The sequence below is a fragment of the Vombatus ursinus genome, unplaced genomic scaffold (genome assembly GCF_900497805.2).
Source record: "Vombatus ursinus unplaced genomic scaffold, bare-nosed wombat genome assembly UNPS02009062.1, whole genome shotgun sequence".
Classification (NCBI taxonomy): Eukaryota; Metazoa; Chordata; class Mammalia; order Diprotodontia; family Vombatidae; genus Vombatus; species Vombatus ursinus.
In genome coordinates this window covers 11,646,869-11,662,873 of record NW_020948840.1, presented here as the reverse complement: position 1 = coordinate 11,662,873, position 16,005 = coordinate 11,646,869, and the positions used below count along the sequence as shown (strand labels likewise).

General features: G+C 36.7%; 1 protein-coding gene across 1 annotated transcript in view; it reads right to left on the bottom strand.

Annotated features, from left to right (window-relative positions):
- The window catches only part of FAM98A (family with sequence similarity 98 member A), a 34,128-nt gene extending 19,126 nt beyond the window's left edge, over positions 1-15,002 (bottom strand). The window contains exons 1-3 of the mRNA XM_027850589.1: positions 14,862-15,002; positions 9,709-9,857; positions 6,494-6,628 (exon numbers count right to left, since the gene is read on the bottom strand). Of these exons, the coding sequence (XP_027706390.1) occupies positions 6,494-6,628; positions 9,709-9,857; positions 14,862-14,914 (337 nt within the window). The 5' untranslated portion in view covers positions 14,915-15,002. The remainder of the gene's footprint in view (positions 1-6,493; positions 6,629-9,708; positions 9,858-14,861) is intronic.
- Between the last annotated feature and the right edge of the window lie 1,003 nt (positions 15,003-16,005).

Below are 16,005 nucleotides of genomic sequence, written 5' to 3'. Positions count from 1 at the left end.
ATCCAGAGGCTTCACCAGACTGACAAGGGAGTCCATGACACAAAAAAGGTTAGAATCCCTTTCACAGATACTGAAATTCCTGTTATTGGATGACAATGTGTTGATTATATCATAACCTAGAGCAGTGCAAAACTTCTTAAAAAAGAACTATCATGGTTAAGTATGCAAGACACAGTAGTCAATGACTATAGTAATCAATTATTTGATAAACCCAAAGACCCCAGCTTCTGGGATAAGAACTCACTTTTTGACAAAAACTGGGAAAACTAGAAAAGAGTATGGCAGAAACTAGGCTTGGACCAAAATCTCATACCATATACCAAAATAAAGTCAAAATGGGTTCATGATTTAGATATAAAAGCTGATACTGTAAGCAAACTGAGAGAGCAAGGAATAGTTTACCTATCAGATTTATAGAGAACGGATGAATTCATGACCAAACGAGATAGAGAACATTATGAAATGCAAAATGGATAACTTCAATTACATTAAATTCAAAAGTTTTTGTACAAACAAAGGCAATGCAACCAAGATTAGAAGGAAAGTAGAAAATTGGGAAAGAATTTTTATAACCAGTCTCTCTGATAAGGGCCTCATTTCTAAAATATATAGAGGATTAAGTCAAATTTCTAAGAATACAAGTCATTCTCCAATTGATAAATGGTCAAAGGATATGAACAGGCAGTTCTCAGATGAAGAAATTAAAGCCATCTATAGTCATATGAAAAGATGCTCTAAATCACTATTGATTAGAGAAATGCAAACCAAAACAACTCTGAGATACCACATTATACCTATCAGATTGGCCAACATGACAAAACAGGAAAATGATAAATGATGGAGAAGATGTGGGAAAATTGGAACACTACAGCATTGTTGGTGGAGTTGTGAAATGATCCAACTATTTTGGAAAGCAATTTGGAACTACGCCCAAAGGGCAATAAAAAGGTCATACTCTTTGACCTAGCAATAGCACTTCAAGGTCTATAGCCCAGAGAGATCATACAAATGGGAAAAGGACCCACATATACAAAAATATTTATAGCAGCTCTTTTTGTGGTGGCAAAGAATTGGAAATTGACAGGATGCCTATCAATTGGGGAATGGCTGAACAAGTTGTGGTACATGAATGTAATGGAATACTATTTGCTATAAGAAATAATGAACAGGATGACTTCAGAAAAACCTGTAAAGACTTGCATGGTCCGATGCTGAGTGAAGTGTGCAGAACCAGGAGAACACTGTACACAGTAATAGACTAATATTGATAGACTTAACCCTTCTCAGCAATACAAGGATCTAAGACATCTCCAAAGGCCTCATGATGGAAAATGCTATCCACAACCAGAGAAAGAGCTATGGAGATTGAATGCAGATCAAAGTATACTATTTGCTATTTTTTTTTCTTCTGTTGTGTTTTGTTTCCTCTTTCTGGTGGTTTCTCCCATTAGCTCTAATTCTTACTTACAACATCACTAATGTGAAAATATGTTTAATAGGAATGTATATATATAGCCTATATCAGATTGTGCACCGTCTTGGGGAGGGAGTTGGAGAGAGAAGGGGAGAAAAATTTAAAACTCAAAAGCTTATGGAAGTGATTGCTGATAATTCAAAGTAAATTAATTGAAATAAAATAAATTTAAAAAAAGGAACCATCATCACTGAAGAACTTGACTTAACCATCTATACCACAAAAACAAAGTGGACTAAGAATGCTTATTACCCAGATATGATAAGCAATTAGAGGAAGAGTTCATAATAGAGATGGTCCATCAACAAATCTATCTTGTCTATTCATATATAAAAACGAATGATTGCCTGAGCCCAAAATTGAGCAGGCTAGATTGCCTTTGGAAAACTATTCAGTGCTTTAAATGATACTAAGCTCCTGCTTGAGGAGGAAAGAACACTTTAAAAAAAAAAAAAAGAAGAAGGAAACAAGCATTTATTTAGAGCCTACCATGTGCCGGGCCCTGTGCTTTACAAATATCTCATTTTAACCTCACTTTGATTCTGGTGGTACCAGATGGGTGCAAATCATGAAATACCACAATCTCTAAAGAATCACAATTGTAAATCACCTTAAGGACAATGGAAAAATACACAGTGGGCACAAACGCACTGAGGTGCATTGCCAAGAAAGAATTATGTTCAAAAGCAATGTAAGAGAACACTGACGTGATGTGTGAAGAGAAAGATGTACCTATCATGTAGAGAGAAAGGTGTGTCTATTTTGCAAGGATTCATAAGAACAGGTCATGCCAGATTAAAAGGCAGCAGTTTGTCTGAGACCCATCTGGAGGTTGAAGTGGTCTGTGAGTCATCAGTGTTACACTCAAATGGATCTACAACATCATTAATTCAGGAGTTCTCTCCAACTGTGCAGACCTATCAATGCCAGCCTGTCCTGTGCTTCCTTTGTCCATCCATGTTTTTCTTAAAGTTTGCTGTACATGGAACCCCTACCATGACTTTCTTATTTTCTCCCAATATGATGAGGGTATCAAAAGAATACCCTAAATGTTTACTTGTTATCTACTCTTCAGCCATCATCCTCAGCCACCAGAATCTTGAACTTTAATCCAGGTGTTTCAGATCTGAGAAGTACACTACTTGCTGGGGCCCATGTATTCACAATACTTTCTCAGCTATTTCCTTACCATGAAAAAAAAAATCATACCTCCCCACCCTCCCTTTCTAGTACCCCTCCACTGTTATCTTCCTCCATTATACTGTAAGGTCCTTGAGGGCAGGGACTATTCCTGGCTTGTATGGGTATACCTAAGATTTAGCACAATGAATGGCACAGAGTAAATGTTTATGCTCTAGCTTTATAGCTACATGTCCATCCATTCATTCATCCATCCATCCATCCATCCACCCATCCATCCATGCATCCATCCATCCATCCATCCATTCTTGCCATGTGACCAGTTTATCTTTTCTTCCTATCTTACAATGACTTGATGATGTCCTCCATTCCTGTTCCTCTTTGGTGTTCCTCATTGGTCATGTGTTACACAACTACTCACACTTCCACCAGTGTGATCTGGTAGCCAAAAAAGTTAACACAATCTTGGGTTGCATTAAGAGGCATAGTGTCCAGGTGATTGTCCCCAAATGTACTCTGCCCTGGTCAGAACATATCTGGAGTATATTTGTTTGGTTCTGGGCACCACATACTGATAAGCTGGAGATCATCCAGAGAAACTGGAGATTTTAAGCCTGAAGGAGACTTTAGGGGTGATGTAAAAGTGTCTTCCAAAAGCTAAGGGCTGTAGAAGAAGGATTAGATATGCTCTTTCTGACTCTAGAAAGTGGAAGTAGGTGTAAGCTGTAAAGAGGCAGATATAGGGCTTGATTCAAGGAAAAAACTCCCAACAATTAGAACCATCCAAAAAAAAAATGGAATGGGCCACATCAAGAGGTTATCTGTGGTTTCAGGCTTTTAAGCAATGCTGGATGATCATTAATATATATGTTGTAGAAGGGATTCTTGTGGTAGTGAGGAAGAGCAGATTATGTGCTGGATTTGGAAGCAGAGGATTTAGTTTTAAATCTCAGTGTTGTGTGACCTTGGTCAAGGCACATAACCTTGCTGGGCTTCAGTTTCCTCATTTGCAAAATGAGGAGTATGAACTGGTCTCTATGGATTCCTTCCAGTTCTAAATCTATGATCCTATATTCAGGTATAGGCAGGACTAAATAAATGTTATGTCCCTTCCATCCTTGATTCTAAGAATAAAATCTTTATTTCTGCATTATATTCATCATGGCAAGAGCTGTAATATTAGTAGTTCTGTTAACCTATAGGTTCCCTGGGAGTAGGAATTATGTCTTATGCCATCTTTGTATTACCTCACAGTACCAACGTGGAACCTTGCATAAAACAGTGCTTAGTAAGTGTTTACTGAATGAATAGAGTTCATCAAAACCTTATTTTCTAAACTAGTCATGTATTATAAAAATTCTGGCATTTATGTTAAATTGGGGATTTACTCACTATTTCCTTTAGCTAAAAAAAAGCAAGAATGGTAGTATGTATGCTCAAAAATTATGAAAGAAATATTCTTTCAGAAAACACAGAAAAGCATCCTTGAGTACTTTGGAAAGCGCTAGAAAAATTCGAGTATCAGTTACAAGATAAATCTTTATACTATACATGTCATTGTATAAAAATAAAACTCTTTCATCATTAAAATAACATAAGTTTGAAGGAATATACTAATTTACTACATATTATTTAAAACTCAATTGAACTAAAAATGACCACATTCTATCAGTTAATTTTTTTCTATGTTTGAAATATAAGGGTGTGATAAAGTGACAAGTATAATTTTTTATTACATAATCTCAGGACCCTTGCTGTTGCAGCCACTTTGAAATGTCAAGTATCAAACTGACCCTTATTTCCTATACTCTCAGCAAATAACCTCACTTGAGAAGATCAAGGCCAAACAGTGTGAGTACCCTCCATTCCTGGAAGTATACCTATTTTAATATATTAGCTTTAATACAGTAGGTTTTTTTGGCTACAATAGCACACTGTTGACTTATACTGAGCTTACGTACAAGAAACCCAGAAATTTTTTTCAAAATAATGACAATCGAACCATACTGTCTTCATGCTGTACCTGTGAAGCCAATTTTACATTAATCTCTGTTAAATTTCTTCTTTTTCCTATTATTAGAGTTAATCTAAGCTTCTAGCCTATCAAGATCTTTTTGGATCTTGCCTTTGTCATCTAATGTGCTAGCTATCCTTCCCAGTTTTGCAGCCTTTGTGAGAGGCATTATGGTATAACGGAAAGAGCAATGGTTTTGGAGTCAGAGAAATTGTGGTAAAATACTGCTTGTCATTTATGACTTGTGTGATCTTATGCAACCTCTAGGGGCCTCAGTTTCCTAATCTGTAAAATGAAGTTGGACTGGAAGGCCTTTAAGGTTCCTTTTAGATCTAAACCTATGATTCTATGATCTAAAATTACTAAGAATACTATCTATGCCTTTGTCCAAGTCAATGATAAATATATAAATCAGCACAGGTATAAGCACAGTACATTGGGGTTCCACAGTACTGTAGATGTCCTTCTAAGAAGATACAGAACCATTAATGATTAATCTCTAAGTCTGGCTATTCAACCAGTTCTAAAATCATATAATTTTCTATAGGCTAAATTTCTACACCTTTTCCCAAGAACAGAAAAAGAGATTTTATCAAATGTATTGCTAAAACCTATGAAAACTATATCTATAGCACTTTCCTAGTACCCTAGCATAAAACGAATTAAGGTTAATCTCGTCTGTCTTGTTCTTACTAAAGCCATGCTAGTGATTACTGCTGCCTTTCCTAAATGTTTACTATGTTTATTTAAATTATTAGCTGTATGACTAGGGGCAAGTCACATAATCTCTCTGAGCCTCAGTTTTACTCTATCAAATAGGCATTATAAGATCATCTACTGCACAGGATTATTATAAGGATTAAATTAGATAAATTATGTAAAACACTTGGCAAACCTGAAAGTATTACACAAATGTGAATTGTGATGATGATGATCTGTCTTCAACCTACCTTTCCAGTCTTATTTCATACTATTTCCCCTTACATATGCTGTGCTCCAGGTAAACTGGACTATTCACTGTAAGGTCTCCTAAGCATGACCATTTTGTGTGTCTTTAGATATAAAAAACCACTCTTACACATCAAATGTCCTTTCTTTATCTCAATCTATAGATAACTAACAATTCAATGCTAAAACTCAACTTCCATCCTACTATGAAAGCAGTATACTGAATAGTACTGGGGACATGGAGTCAAGGAGATCTGGGTTCAAATGCCACTGCAGACATTTATCAGTTATGTATTGATTAAGAGGAAATATCTTAACATTTCTGAGTCTCAGCTTACTCTCTGTAAAATGGTGGTGCAAATACTTGAATTAACTACCTCACAAAGTTACTGTGAAGGAGATTTTTCCTCCCACTTCTATCTTTCTTTCATGTGATCTCATAAGCAGTCAACATCTATTATCTACTATGTGCACAGCAATATCACATAACAGTTCTTCATCTATTTAGTTTCTATGAAATATATTTCATTTATTTCTGTATCTGCTTTATCATCCTGAAGAGGAGTTATTTTTTTCTTTGCATTTCTTTCAAATGCCCTTAGTTCCTAATAGTACAATGCACAGAGCAGATGTTGAGTAAATGCTAAATGAATGAATGAATGAATACCACTCTCATTAACAATAATTATACTGAATGTAGCTTTATAGTTTAAAGAAATTGTCACTATGTGTTGAACTGAGAAAAACTATCAGTTACACAAGAAATAATGTTACCTATACACTGACATTAAAATCCTTCTTACATTTTGAAGTTTAAGAATATATTTCCTTAAAAAGAAAAGTTTTTTTTTTCCATATATAACAAGTATCAGTCAAAGAACATGTAAAATGCTACATAAAGGTAGCCTTGAACTTACTGAGCAACAGGAGGCAATTCTTCTGGTTGAGAAGGCGCTTTGTCACATCCCCAGATGTCAGTGAAATATATGGACAGTTCATTTCCCCAAGTAGCCCACTCACCTCAAGCTGGAACTCATCAGCTTCATTTGGGCCTTTAAAAAACAACAAAACAATACTGTTAGTAATAGTTTTATTTCTAAAATAAAGATCATACAAATTTATTCTAATTGAGTTCCCTGACTCCAGCTTCCCATTCCTATACCACAAATCCATGCACTCTTAAATATCACTTTCATCATGTTACCCTCCAGCTCAAAAAGGTTTAATGGCTCCCTATTTTCTGTCATGTTAGATCTTCTTGGTCTTTTTATAATCTATTCTTCCATAGGCCTAGCCAATCTTACTTTTTTCCATTTTGAAACATACAACCTTTGCTCTAATTACACCAGTTATCATGCCTTCTCTCATACTGTCCCCCTTTCAAGGAAATCACCTTTCTTCTCATTTCTACCTATCAAATTAGCTCAGTGAAGCATTCTTTGCCCATTGCAACCCCCACTGTTCTCCTATCTTCTGAATGTTGACAGCACGTATAGTTTATAGCACACAATTTGGCAATCAATTATATTCCAATTTGAGTTTAGCAGGGAAGAGCCATTTTCCTCACTGTGATTTGTATAAGCACCATGTATAATAAATATTTGAGATGAAATATCACCTTGCACTGCTTTCTAATTACTTCATGTGATCTGCCCTGTCCAAATATACTAAAAACTCTGAAGTCAGGGGTCATGTTTTAAACTTCTTTTGTTAACAGCTGAACATAAGTGAGGTACATAACAAATACTTGCCAACTGAACTAAATTAAAACTTATGTGTTCCTTCTCTTCTACTGCAATGATTCCCTACCAGGTGTGGTATAGTAGAGAGTAATTGCTGTTAGACACAGCATATCTTCTCCAGGTGGGCATCAGTTTCCTCATGTATAAAATAAGGAGGCATTCAGTTAGGTCAGGGCTCAAAAAACCCTGAGGACTAACACCTGGAAGAACTGAGAAATTTCATCTAGGGACCTAATTTTTTTTAATAATATTTAATACACTGTAATATGAACTTTCATGATTAAATTTTGATATTGAATTCTATACATTAGGATGTTTATTAGACATTTGAGGCAGTATAATGACTCTGGCTCTTGCCAGGAGTGGAACTAAGTATCTGTCAGAGGGGATGGACAGTGCTGCTTAGTTCTCACTTAATATTTCTACCTCCTGCTAGCCAATGACAGCAGCTAAAGAATCCAGGCCTGAAAAAGTCTTGGGGGCTGGAGTAAATGAGGATAAAGCATAGCATTTTAATTTGGAAAAAAAACTTCAGAGGTAATCTAATCTTAGGCTCAACACATTTGCCTTAAATCTAAAAGCCAGCCCAAATATTTAGGAACCAGATTAATTTATTAAATAAATCATATTAAAAAGTTCTTTCAAATGGTTAAATGTGTTTTAATTCGTACATATAATTGAGGTGGCAGTAGTGGGAGTCTTCAGGGCTGAACTGCAATTTGACCCAAACTAAGCACAAAATAATGGAATTTTTCCTTTGTGGGGAAAAGAATCTTTTTTTTTTCTTAGCAGTATGAAGGAGACTATAAAGGGTATAGTACAAGAAGGTTTTCACATAGTTTTCCCATATAATCACATGGTGGTATAAGACATATAGGAAGAAGTAAAATGAGATAGAAGGCAAAGGGACAGAAATTGAGTTTCTCCATTATGTCTTAACAATACTGATGCTCATTACAAAACATAGCTCAACCTGTACAGAATCTTCTTGCCCTAAAAAAAATCCCCAACATACCACACAGACCTATAGTATCAACCACTATTTGCCTATACTCTAAAGTCTGTCATTTTCCACATCTTTTAGTCACTCTGACCTTCCAACATTGCTTTATGATCAGATGAAGAGAAGGTACTGGAAGAGAACTGTCTTTCTAAATATAAAAGGTTATAAAAGAGACCCTTAGGGTCTCTATTCCTTCCTGTATCACAGCCCTCCCAGGCTACCTCTTTCAGGTTTGGTTTGGAAAATGGCATTGTCCAATGGGGAAATTCTAGTATTTTGTAGTTTGGTTCTGCATTTCAGTCCTGAAGCCTCCCCCCCACGACCCTGGACTATATGCATGAATCAAAACACTTTTAATCATCTGAAAATACTTTAAAATAATAATTCAATAAATTAATGGTTCCTAAGTATTTAGGTTAACTTCTTGATTCAAAGCAAATCTAATGAGTCTAAGAACTAAATTATTTCCAAGGTACCTTCCAGCAGACAATGATATATTTTGTTTTCCTTACACCAATTAGAGCAAATAAAGGATGCAGTTATCTAACTGTTCCCCAGAAATCATTAAGTAACCCAAACATGCAAGACATTGGATATCCTCAAAGTGTGCTACTCTGTACAATTCATATAGGTAAAAGGTTGCCTTAGACACTGCAGGTTTCGATCTCTGGGAAAAAAAAACTGACTAGTAAAGTGTCAGGTTTCAGGCTCTTGTCTCATTTGCAAAGAAGAAAATGTAGGTGCTAAAACTAAACTAAGACTACATTACAGCACCTTTCAATTCTATGGACTTGGTTATAATGTAGCTTAAATCACATTCACTTTGTATATAGTAATACACATTATAATCTTTTAAAGAGGATGTTCTCTCTAATACTTCAACAAAAGTATTAAATGAAATTGTACTAGTTTACTTTAACTTCTATACAGGTCTCCAGATCCTGTCAGCTCAGCTAACAAAGGAAGTTTAACTCTATGTACTAAATCATACTCTCACAAGGCTATAACCACAGTAAAGAGTGACTATTGGACAGTAATGAACTCACATAATTTTTAAAGTTATATAAATCTCCAGAAGCTTTCGTCTAACTTTCTGAAGTATATCTAACTTCTGAATTGTCTCTTCTGTAACTACATATTTTTTAAATAGTTTATTGCTTCCAAACAGAAAGCAAGGAAACTGACAATTTCCTTGTATATGGAAAAACTAGGGAAATAACAAACCAACTCTATTACAAAATGTCTGTTTTTGCCGATTGGCTTTGCCTATGGGAACTAACATTTACAAAGAAAAACGTGGCTTAACAACCCCAAATGTCTAAATTTCATTCCATATCAGGCATCTACAAATAGATGTTAACTTTTAAAAAACAGGCCTGTTACTTACTGTTAGTTGCTTGCACATTTTCTTCTAGTTTACAGAACAGTCTTAATTCAGATACCAGCCAAGCACAGAGTTTGGTGAATTCAGGGGAACTGGCTCCACCAGTGACTGCCTGAGACAAAGCTCCATCTTCTAACAAAGGACCTTTGTAACTGGTGAGTAAAAGAAATTATACTTCTTAAGATAAATAAAATAACTTTTAATAAATCATAGATAATACATTTACTTACAAGTACAACAAATTTAACTGGAAAAACATAAACAATTACTTTAATATAAAATATAAAATATGTGACTATATTGAAGTTTTGGGAAATTACACTACTTTTAGGGAGTAGTATATGGAGTCATCCAGCTGGGTGAGTTGGGAGAGAAGGTAAGGAAGATGTTGATCACTGTAGCAACCTACTCCTCCAACTAACTTCACTCTGTGCCCTCTTCTCTGTAATTGTTCCTCCCGTCTGTGAGCATCCATTACCAGTGGGTAGCACTAGGCTGGGAAGAGGAATGGAGAAAAAGCCCAGTCCTTGCTTAATCAAAAGGAGGCTACACTTTACTCATTCTTTATATGACAGGTTTTTGGGGGCCCATAAAACGTGGTTGAGAACTATTCATAACAATCTATTAAACACTTTCTACATGGTCCTATATATAGGTTTATGTCTGGTTCGAGGGGTAAAGAGATGAAAAGAAATATAGAACAGCTCCTAAGGACCTCAAGATCTACTAGGTTTGGGGGAAAGGAGGAGGCAAAGGGAGAAAACAAGGGAGAGCCATGCATGCAAATAACTGTTAAGTTAGAAATTGATCAATGAGAGGTTAGATGGCGATATTAAAGTTGAGAGGGAAAGGCAGAAATAAGGGAAGATTTCATGGAGGTTACATCAAAGCTTGGCACTGAAGGAAGGATAGGAGAGGATCTGGCTTCAAATACTTGCTCTGCTGATTATTACCTACATGACCTCGGGAAAGTCACTTCACCTCTCTGAGCTTTAGTTTCTTTAACTAGAAAATGAGTTTGGACTAGATGGCCTTTGAGGTCCCTTGTAGCTAAACATCTATGATTCCATGGCATAATTTTGGTGACTTTGTTTAAAAGTTTAAGCAAAACACACAAAAAAATACTAAAGTATGTGATTTTTTTTTTACAGGCTCAACCTATTTTTATAGTCTACTAGGATACTATTATATAGTGTCATTAAAATGTTTATCTTATTTATTGAAACTTGAATAATAGGCAAGTTAATAAAATTATAGTTACTTCAGAAGTAAAACCAAGATCATCTTTCTATTAACTATGGAAACTGAGAAGGCTGTAAATGTAGTTTTTAATGAAAGAGAGCTGTTTTGGATTACAAACATGCAGTTAACAGAACGCATGAGGAAAATAAAGCCATTAGACAGGTCACTGCCTTTTTGAATCTATAATGTCAAAAATTCAGTCTTAGAGGTGATTCTACCTCCAATACTAAGCAGCCTTACTTCAAAGCCTTCCACTTAGAAAAGTTTAATTTTCTCCATGACTCTTGATTCAAAGCATAGTTACTGATAGTTTTGTTAATAAAGTAGCTGGGCTTCAATCTTTCATTAGTGTTAAAGTAATGAGGCATAATTTCCCTCACAGAGAAATAAGACTTCTGCCTAACTGTTGCCCTAGTTTCGTTAGTAAAATGCTTACAATATTCTTAGTCTTGGTTCAGCATTTGTGGGGCCAGTCCTTTGCATAGCTAACAGCAAGAACTTTTAATTTCTAAGTCAAATTTTTTATGGTTTTTCCTTAGTTCTCATGTTGACAAAGAAGACAGAGCTCTAATGGGGCCCTTTGGTGTTAACAGGCAATTTGGCTTAACTAAATGAATAGTCAAAAGGTGTGGTACGAGCTGCCGAAGACATTTTAACTGGCTTAAAAAAAAGGTATATGTAATAGAAGGAATTATGAATGTAATGAAAAAAACTATAAATTATGGTAAGAATGCATTCCTAATTATATAACTGTTACCTTGACTACTAAATTTTTGGTGGTTTGCTATTAAAAACATATTTATTTGTACTGTCTGAGCAGATGTTATTTAAAACACAATATTTTTTCTAATGGTAGACAAAAACCATAACAAAATACAATAACATACAAATTTATAGGTGTAGAAAAAAAACTGGTTTTTCATCATTTCAACTGGTAGCCTCATAATGCAGAAAATCAGTCTTTGCTACTTTAGTCAGTCATTTCCAATCCCGTCCCTCAAAGAAAACACTCCTTAACATCAGGTTTTTAATTTCTGGAGGGCTCATAATCCTCCATTTAAGACTTCATTCAATAAAGAAAATACTTTCAATAAAGTATTTATTGAATTAATAAAAATACATTCAATAAAGAAGATACTCATGCTTTTTTTAGCCACTTTTTTTTTTATCATTATGTTTATTTCTGTAGAATACTCAGTATAGTTCTTTCAGTACTACTGCTTAGAAAAAATGAAGGGGCATGCTGGTTCTGGAATTGGAGGACATGGGTTCATATCCTATTACTGACACTACTTGTGAAACCCTGGACAAGTCACTTAATTTCTTTGGGTCTCATTTTCCTCATTTACAAAAAAATGAAGCATTTGAAGATGGCTTTTGAAGGCCTTGCAGCTGTAGATCTCTGGTTCTATGAACTAGTAATAAGGATTCTTCTTTTTTTGTGTGGGATTTCATTGCTGTAAACAAAAATCTAGTGTATTAACTCCTCTAACCAATGAAATTCAGCCAGTAGCTTGGCAACTTATTATAGTCTAAGAGTTGCCTGAAGGCACTGAAGTTAAATGATTACTTGTCCAGGGTCATATTGGTAGAATATGATAGAGGCCTACTTGAACCAAGACATTCCTGAGCAAAGCCAACTCTTTATACACTACAACTAGATGCCTTGCATCAAGAAGCATTAAGTTAAGTTTGTTAAAAAAAAATCCATAACTTTCCACTTACTTTCATATTTTTAATGAACTGACAGCACAAATAATGGTAGAGCTGTTGTCAAGTTTATCTTGGTTACTGTGATGTGTTGCATTTTGGATAAGGATTCAGTTACAAGTTTAGAACCCATGGTCTTCATAAATGATTATTTTATAGGATTTAATAAAAAAACTAGAAAAAATATTGAAAGTATTTTTTAAAGACCACTAAGCTTAAATAATTACACTGGCATAATATTTAGAAGACTGTGAAAGTTTTTCAGGGGTTTGAGAATGTCACTATTTGTTCCCTTTAAAAGGGATGCTATTGAAACAATATCACTGGGTTAGAGATGAGATTTCCAAATATGATGAACAAAGAAAAGTTTCTAGTAGTTGTCTTACATTTTGTATGGCCTCTGTGGGGCATGACATTTAGGTTTTCTGGATCTGGAATTAAGACCATACATGAAGCAAAATATAGATATTGTCTGGGTTTAATATACTTAGAAAACCAATTAAATTCTGTGATTTTTTTCCTCTAGTTAATCTTTCAATAGCATACAGAAACCACCAAGCAAAGCTACATATTAATGCCTGAACACCCCTCCAAAGTTAATAATGAATGTAGTAAGCAACCAGGACAGGTTCAGGAAAAAAAAATGTATTTCAAAAACACACAAATGCATTATAACTCATATCCTGATGAACTGCAATGATCATCAATATTACAATAAGTAGTCTTATTTATAAAGGTGGCCTATTTTGTAAAGCTATGCATAAAAAAGTAATTATTGATCAAGAAGACAAAAAAGTTGGGAAGAAACTTTCTGTTGCAAATAAGTAGGAGCCTCTATGTAGAATGAATATATTTAGAGTAGGGTAAAACAAGACATCTCACTAGCTAATTGATTTGATGTGATTTAGCCTGTGATTTCACTAAGAAATAGGTATTTCTCAGGAGTAATTTTGTCTTTACATCAAAGGAAACCAAGAAAATTCAGAAAGAACACTAAAGAAAAAAAGTTGATAATACTAACACTTTAAGCAAAACAAAGTAACAAGTAATACTACTATCTTTGCCAAAAATTCCCAATAGGATAGCAAGTCACTCTAAACTGATAAAATCTAACCAAGTAACTTTTTTTTTCTGATAGAAATAAGCTCCCTAAACCATATGGTGGTAAAAATCTTTATAAATAATTTGTTACTTTGTAAATGAAGTAAAGGGATATCTGTACACTATCTCTAAGTACACATTTAAACACAGTTTCTTAAACCATATTTAGTTTAGAGCGTTTCTTTATTCTCAAGTTTTAATACTGGACATAGATCTGATTGATCTAATAGGATAACTAGTAACGTTTTCAGCTTATTTATTGTTGAATAAGGGTTCTGAAAAGCTAACAGCTATTGGCAGGAGGTGGCATAGGTAGATGTAAAATAAATATGGAGAAAACCTTGGTGGTTGAATGAGGGCCAACAAGTAGTCCCAATTTGTGGTAGAGAAGGAAGTCAGGGGGAAACCATCAATGTTTTCAACAGTGGTATTGATTAGCTGGGAACAGGAGTTGGGCTGATTACTAAAGGTGACTGAGGAGTGCACTTGCCGAAGCTGGGTAGAGATAAAGAAAAATGATTCGGGTTAAGTAAATCGATGGTGATAAGTGGTAGGAAAGGGGCAGGAAGGTTAGGGAATAGGAATAGATGAATAGGATTAACAGGTTAGTGACTAGGCAAAACGTGAACCGAGTGAATGAGGAAGGCGATCCCAGTAAACACATCCAGGAGAAAGGGAGGAGAACTAGGGCTCTAGGATTCAACCAACACTGGATGGATGGCAGAAGAGGGTGCGATCAGGGGTGGTGGTTGGGAAGAAACAGCAGGCCCACGCGGAGACAACGACAAGGATGACTGACAAATTCCCAGGGTCCAGGTCTGAAGTCCCAGTGACGTGACGGGACCCCAGAAGGTATAAGGAGGTTGATACGAATGGGGAGAACTGAGATGGACGAGTCTCCCCCTGGGTAGTGGGGTAGAAGAGCAGATCAGAGCTAGGGGTGGGATAGGGGGAGCTGGCGGGTAGAGGGTTGGGGGAGGGAGGAGGCAGCATCGAGGAGCCACGGGGCGCGGCACCGGGAGGGAAGAGGTGGCCCAGCCGAGGTGAAGGGCCAGGATAACGGAGACTGCGAGATTCAGGGGCTAAGCGACCGGGACTCTTACCCCAGATCCTCCAACGACTCCAAGATGTCAGTCTCCATGAGGTCACACTCCATGCTACTGTGGTATTCAAATTTCCTAGTCGTCAGGCTCCCCTCTTCCCCGGCACAATGCAGATTTGCGCATGCGTCACCTCCCCGAACTTCCAAATCGACAGATTTTTGCCTCGGCTCTGGCACTGCGCATATCCGAGCGTGCGCGCTAGTCTCAGTCCTTTTCTTGACCACTCCCCCACCCAGCGTGGAACATCCTCGCCCTGCAGCTGTGCACATGCGTACTACTGGAGAACGAAGCAGGCTGCCAGAAGACGGGCAAGTGAAGCATGGTTGCGTGGCGGCTGGGCTGGGAGACTCGGCACGCCGGGTGGCCCCCTGCGCACATGCTCCCCTCCCCCACCCACCCTCTCCAGTTGTGCATGCGCAGGTTGTGGGGGCGGGGTAAGGAGTTGCTGCCTCTGTCTGAGAAAGATGGGAGGGACTCTGCCTGCTGATCTCTGGTGCTGAAACATCTGGGGCTTGGGGATTGCCAAAATGGAACTCATGAAGGGAGCTACAAGCCGGAGATGCTAATAGGATAAGCCGCACAAGATCGTCCAAGTACTCGCAGAATTGCTGTGTCTCTAGTACTTGAGTATAGACGGTGTAGAATTAGATGCACAGTCAGGTCTCAGGTAGCTAACACGTTAGATTAGACATAGGAAAATGTCGCATAATCGCAAAATCCTAACCAGAAAGAAAAGCTGTCATGTCCATACCCACCCAGGGAAGCAGTCTGGGAGTTAGTACTGAGTCTCTTTACTGGCCACCCTTTCTGTTATTTTGTGTCAAAGAAAAGGCAAGAATCAGAATTACAGAATGAAAGAACCCTAGAATGCCATCTTGTCCAAATTTTATCTGGACATCTCCTGTACATGTAGTACCCTTGCTCCCACCACACCCTTTCTCTTCCAGCAGATTGCCTCCACTATCATCATTTCTCTAATCTATAATTTCCCTTTCTGTTAGTTACTTTCCAGTTGCCTACAAACATGTCACAAGTCTTTCTCCTTACATAACTAGACCGTTATCACCCCTTCTCAAAAGCTCATGATCATAGGTCTATAGATTTCCAGCTGGAAGGGACCCTAAAGATCATCTAGTTGACCCCT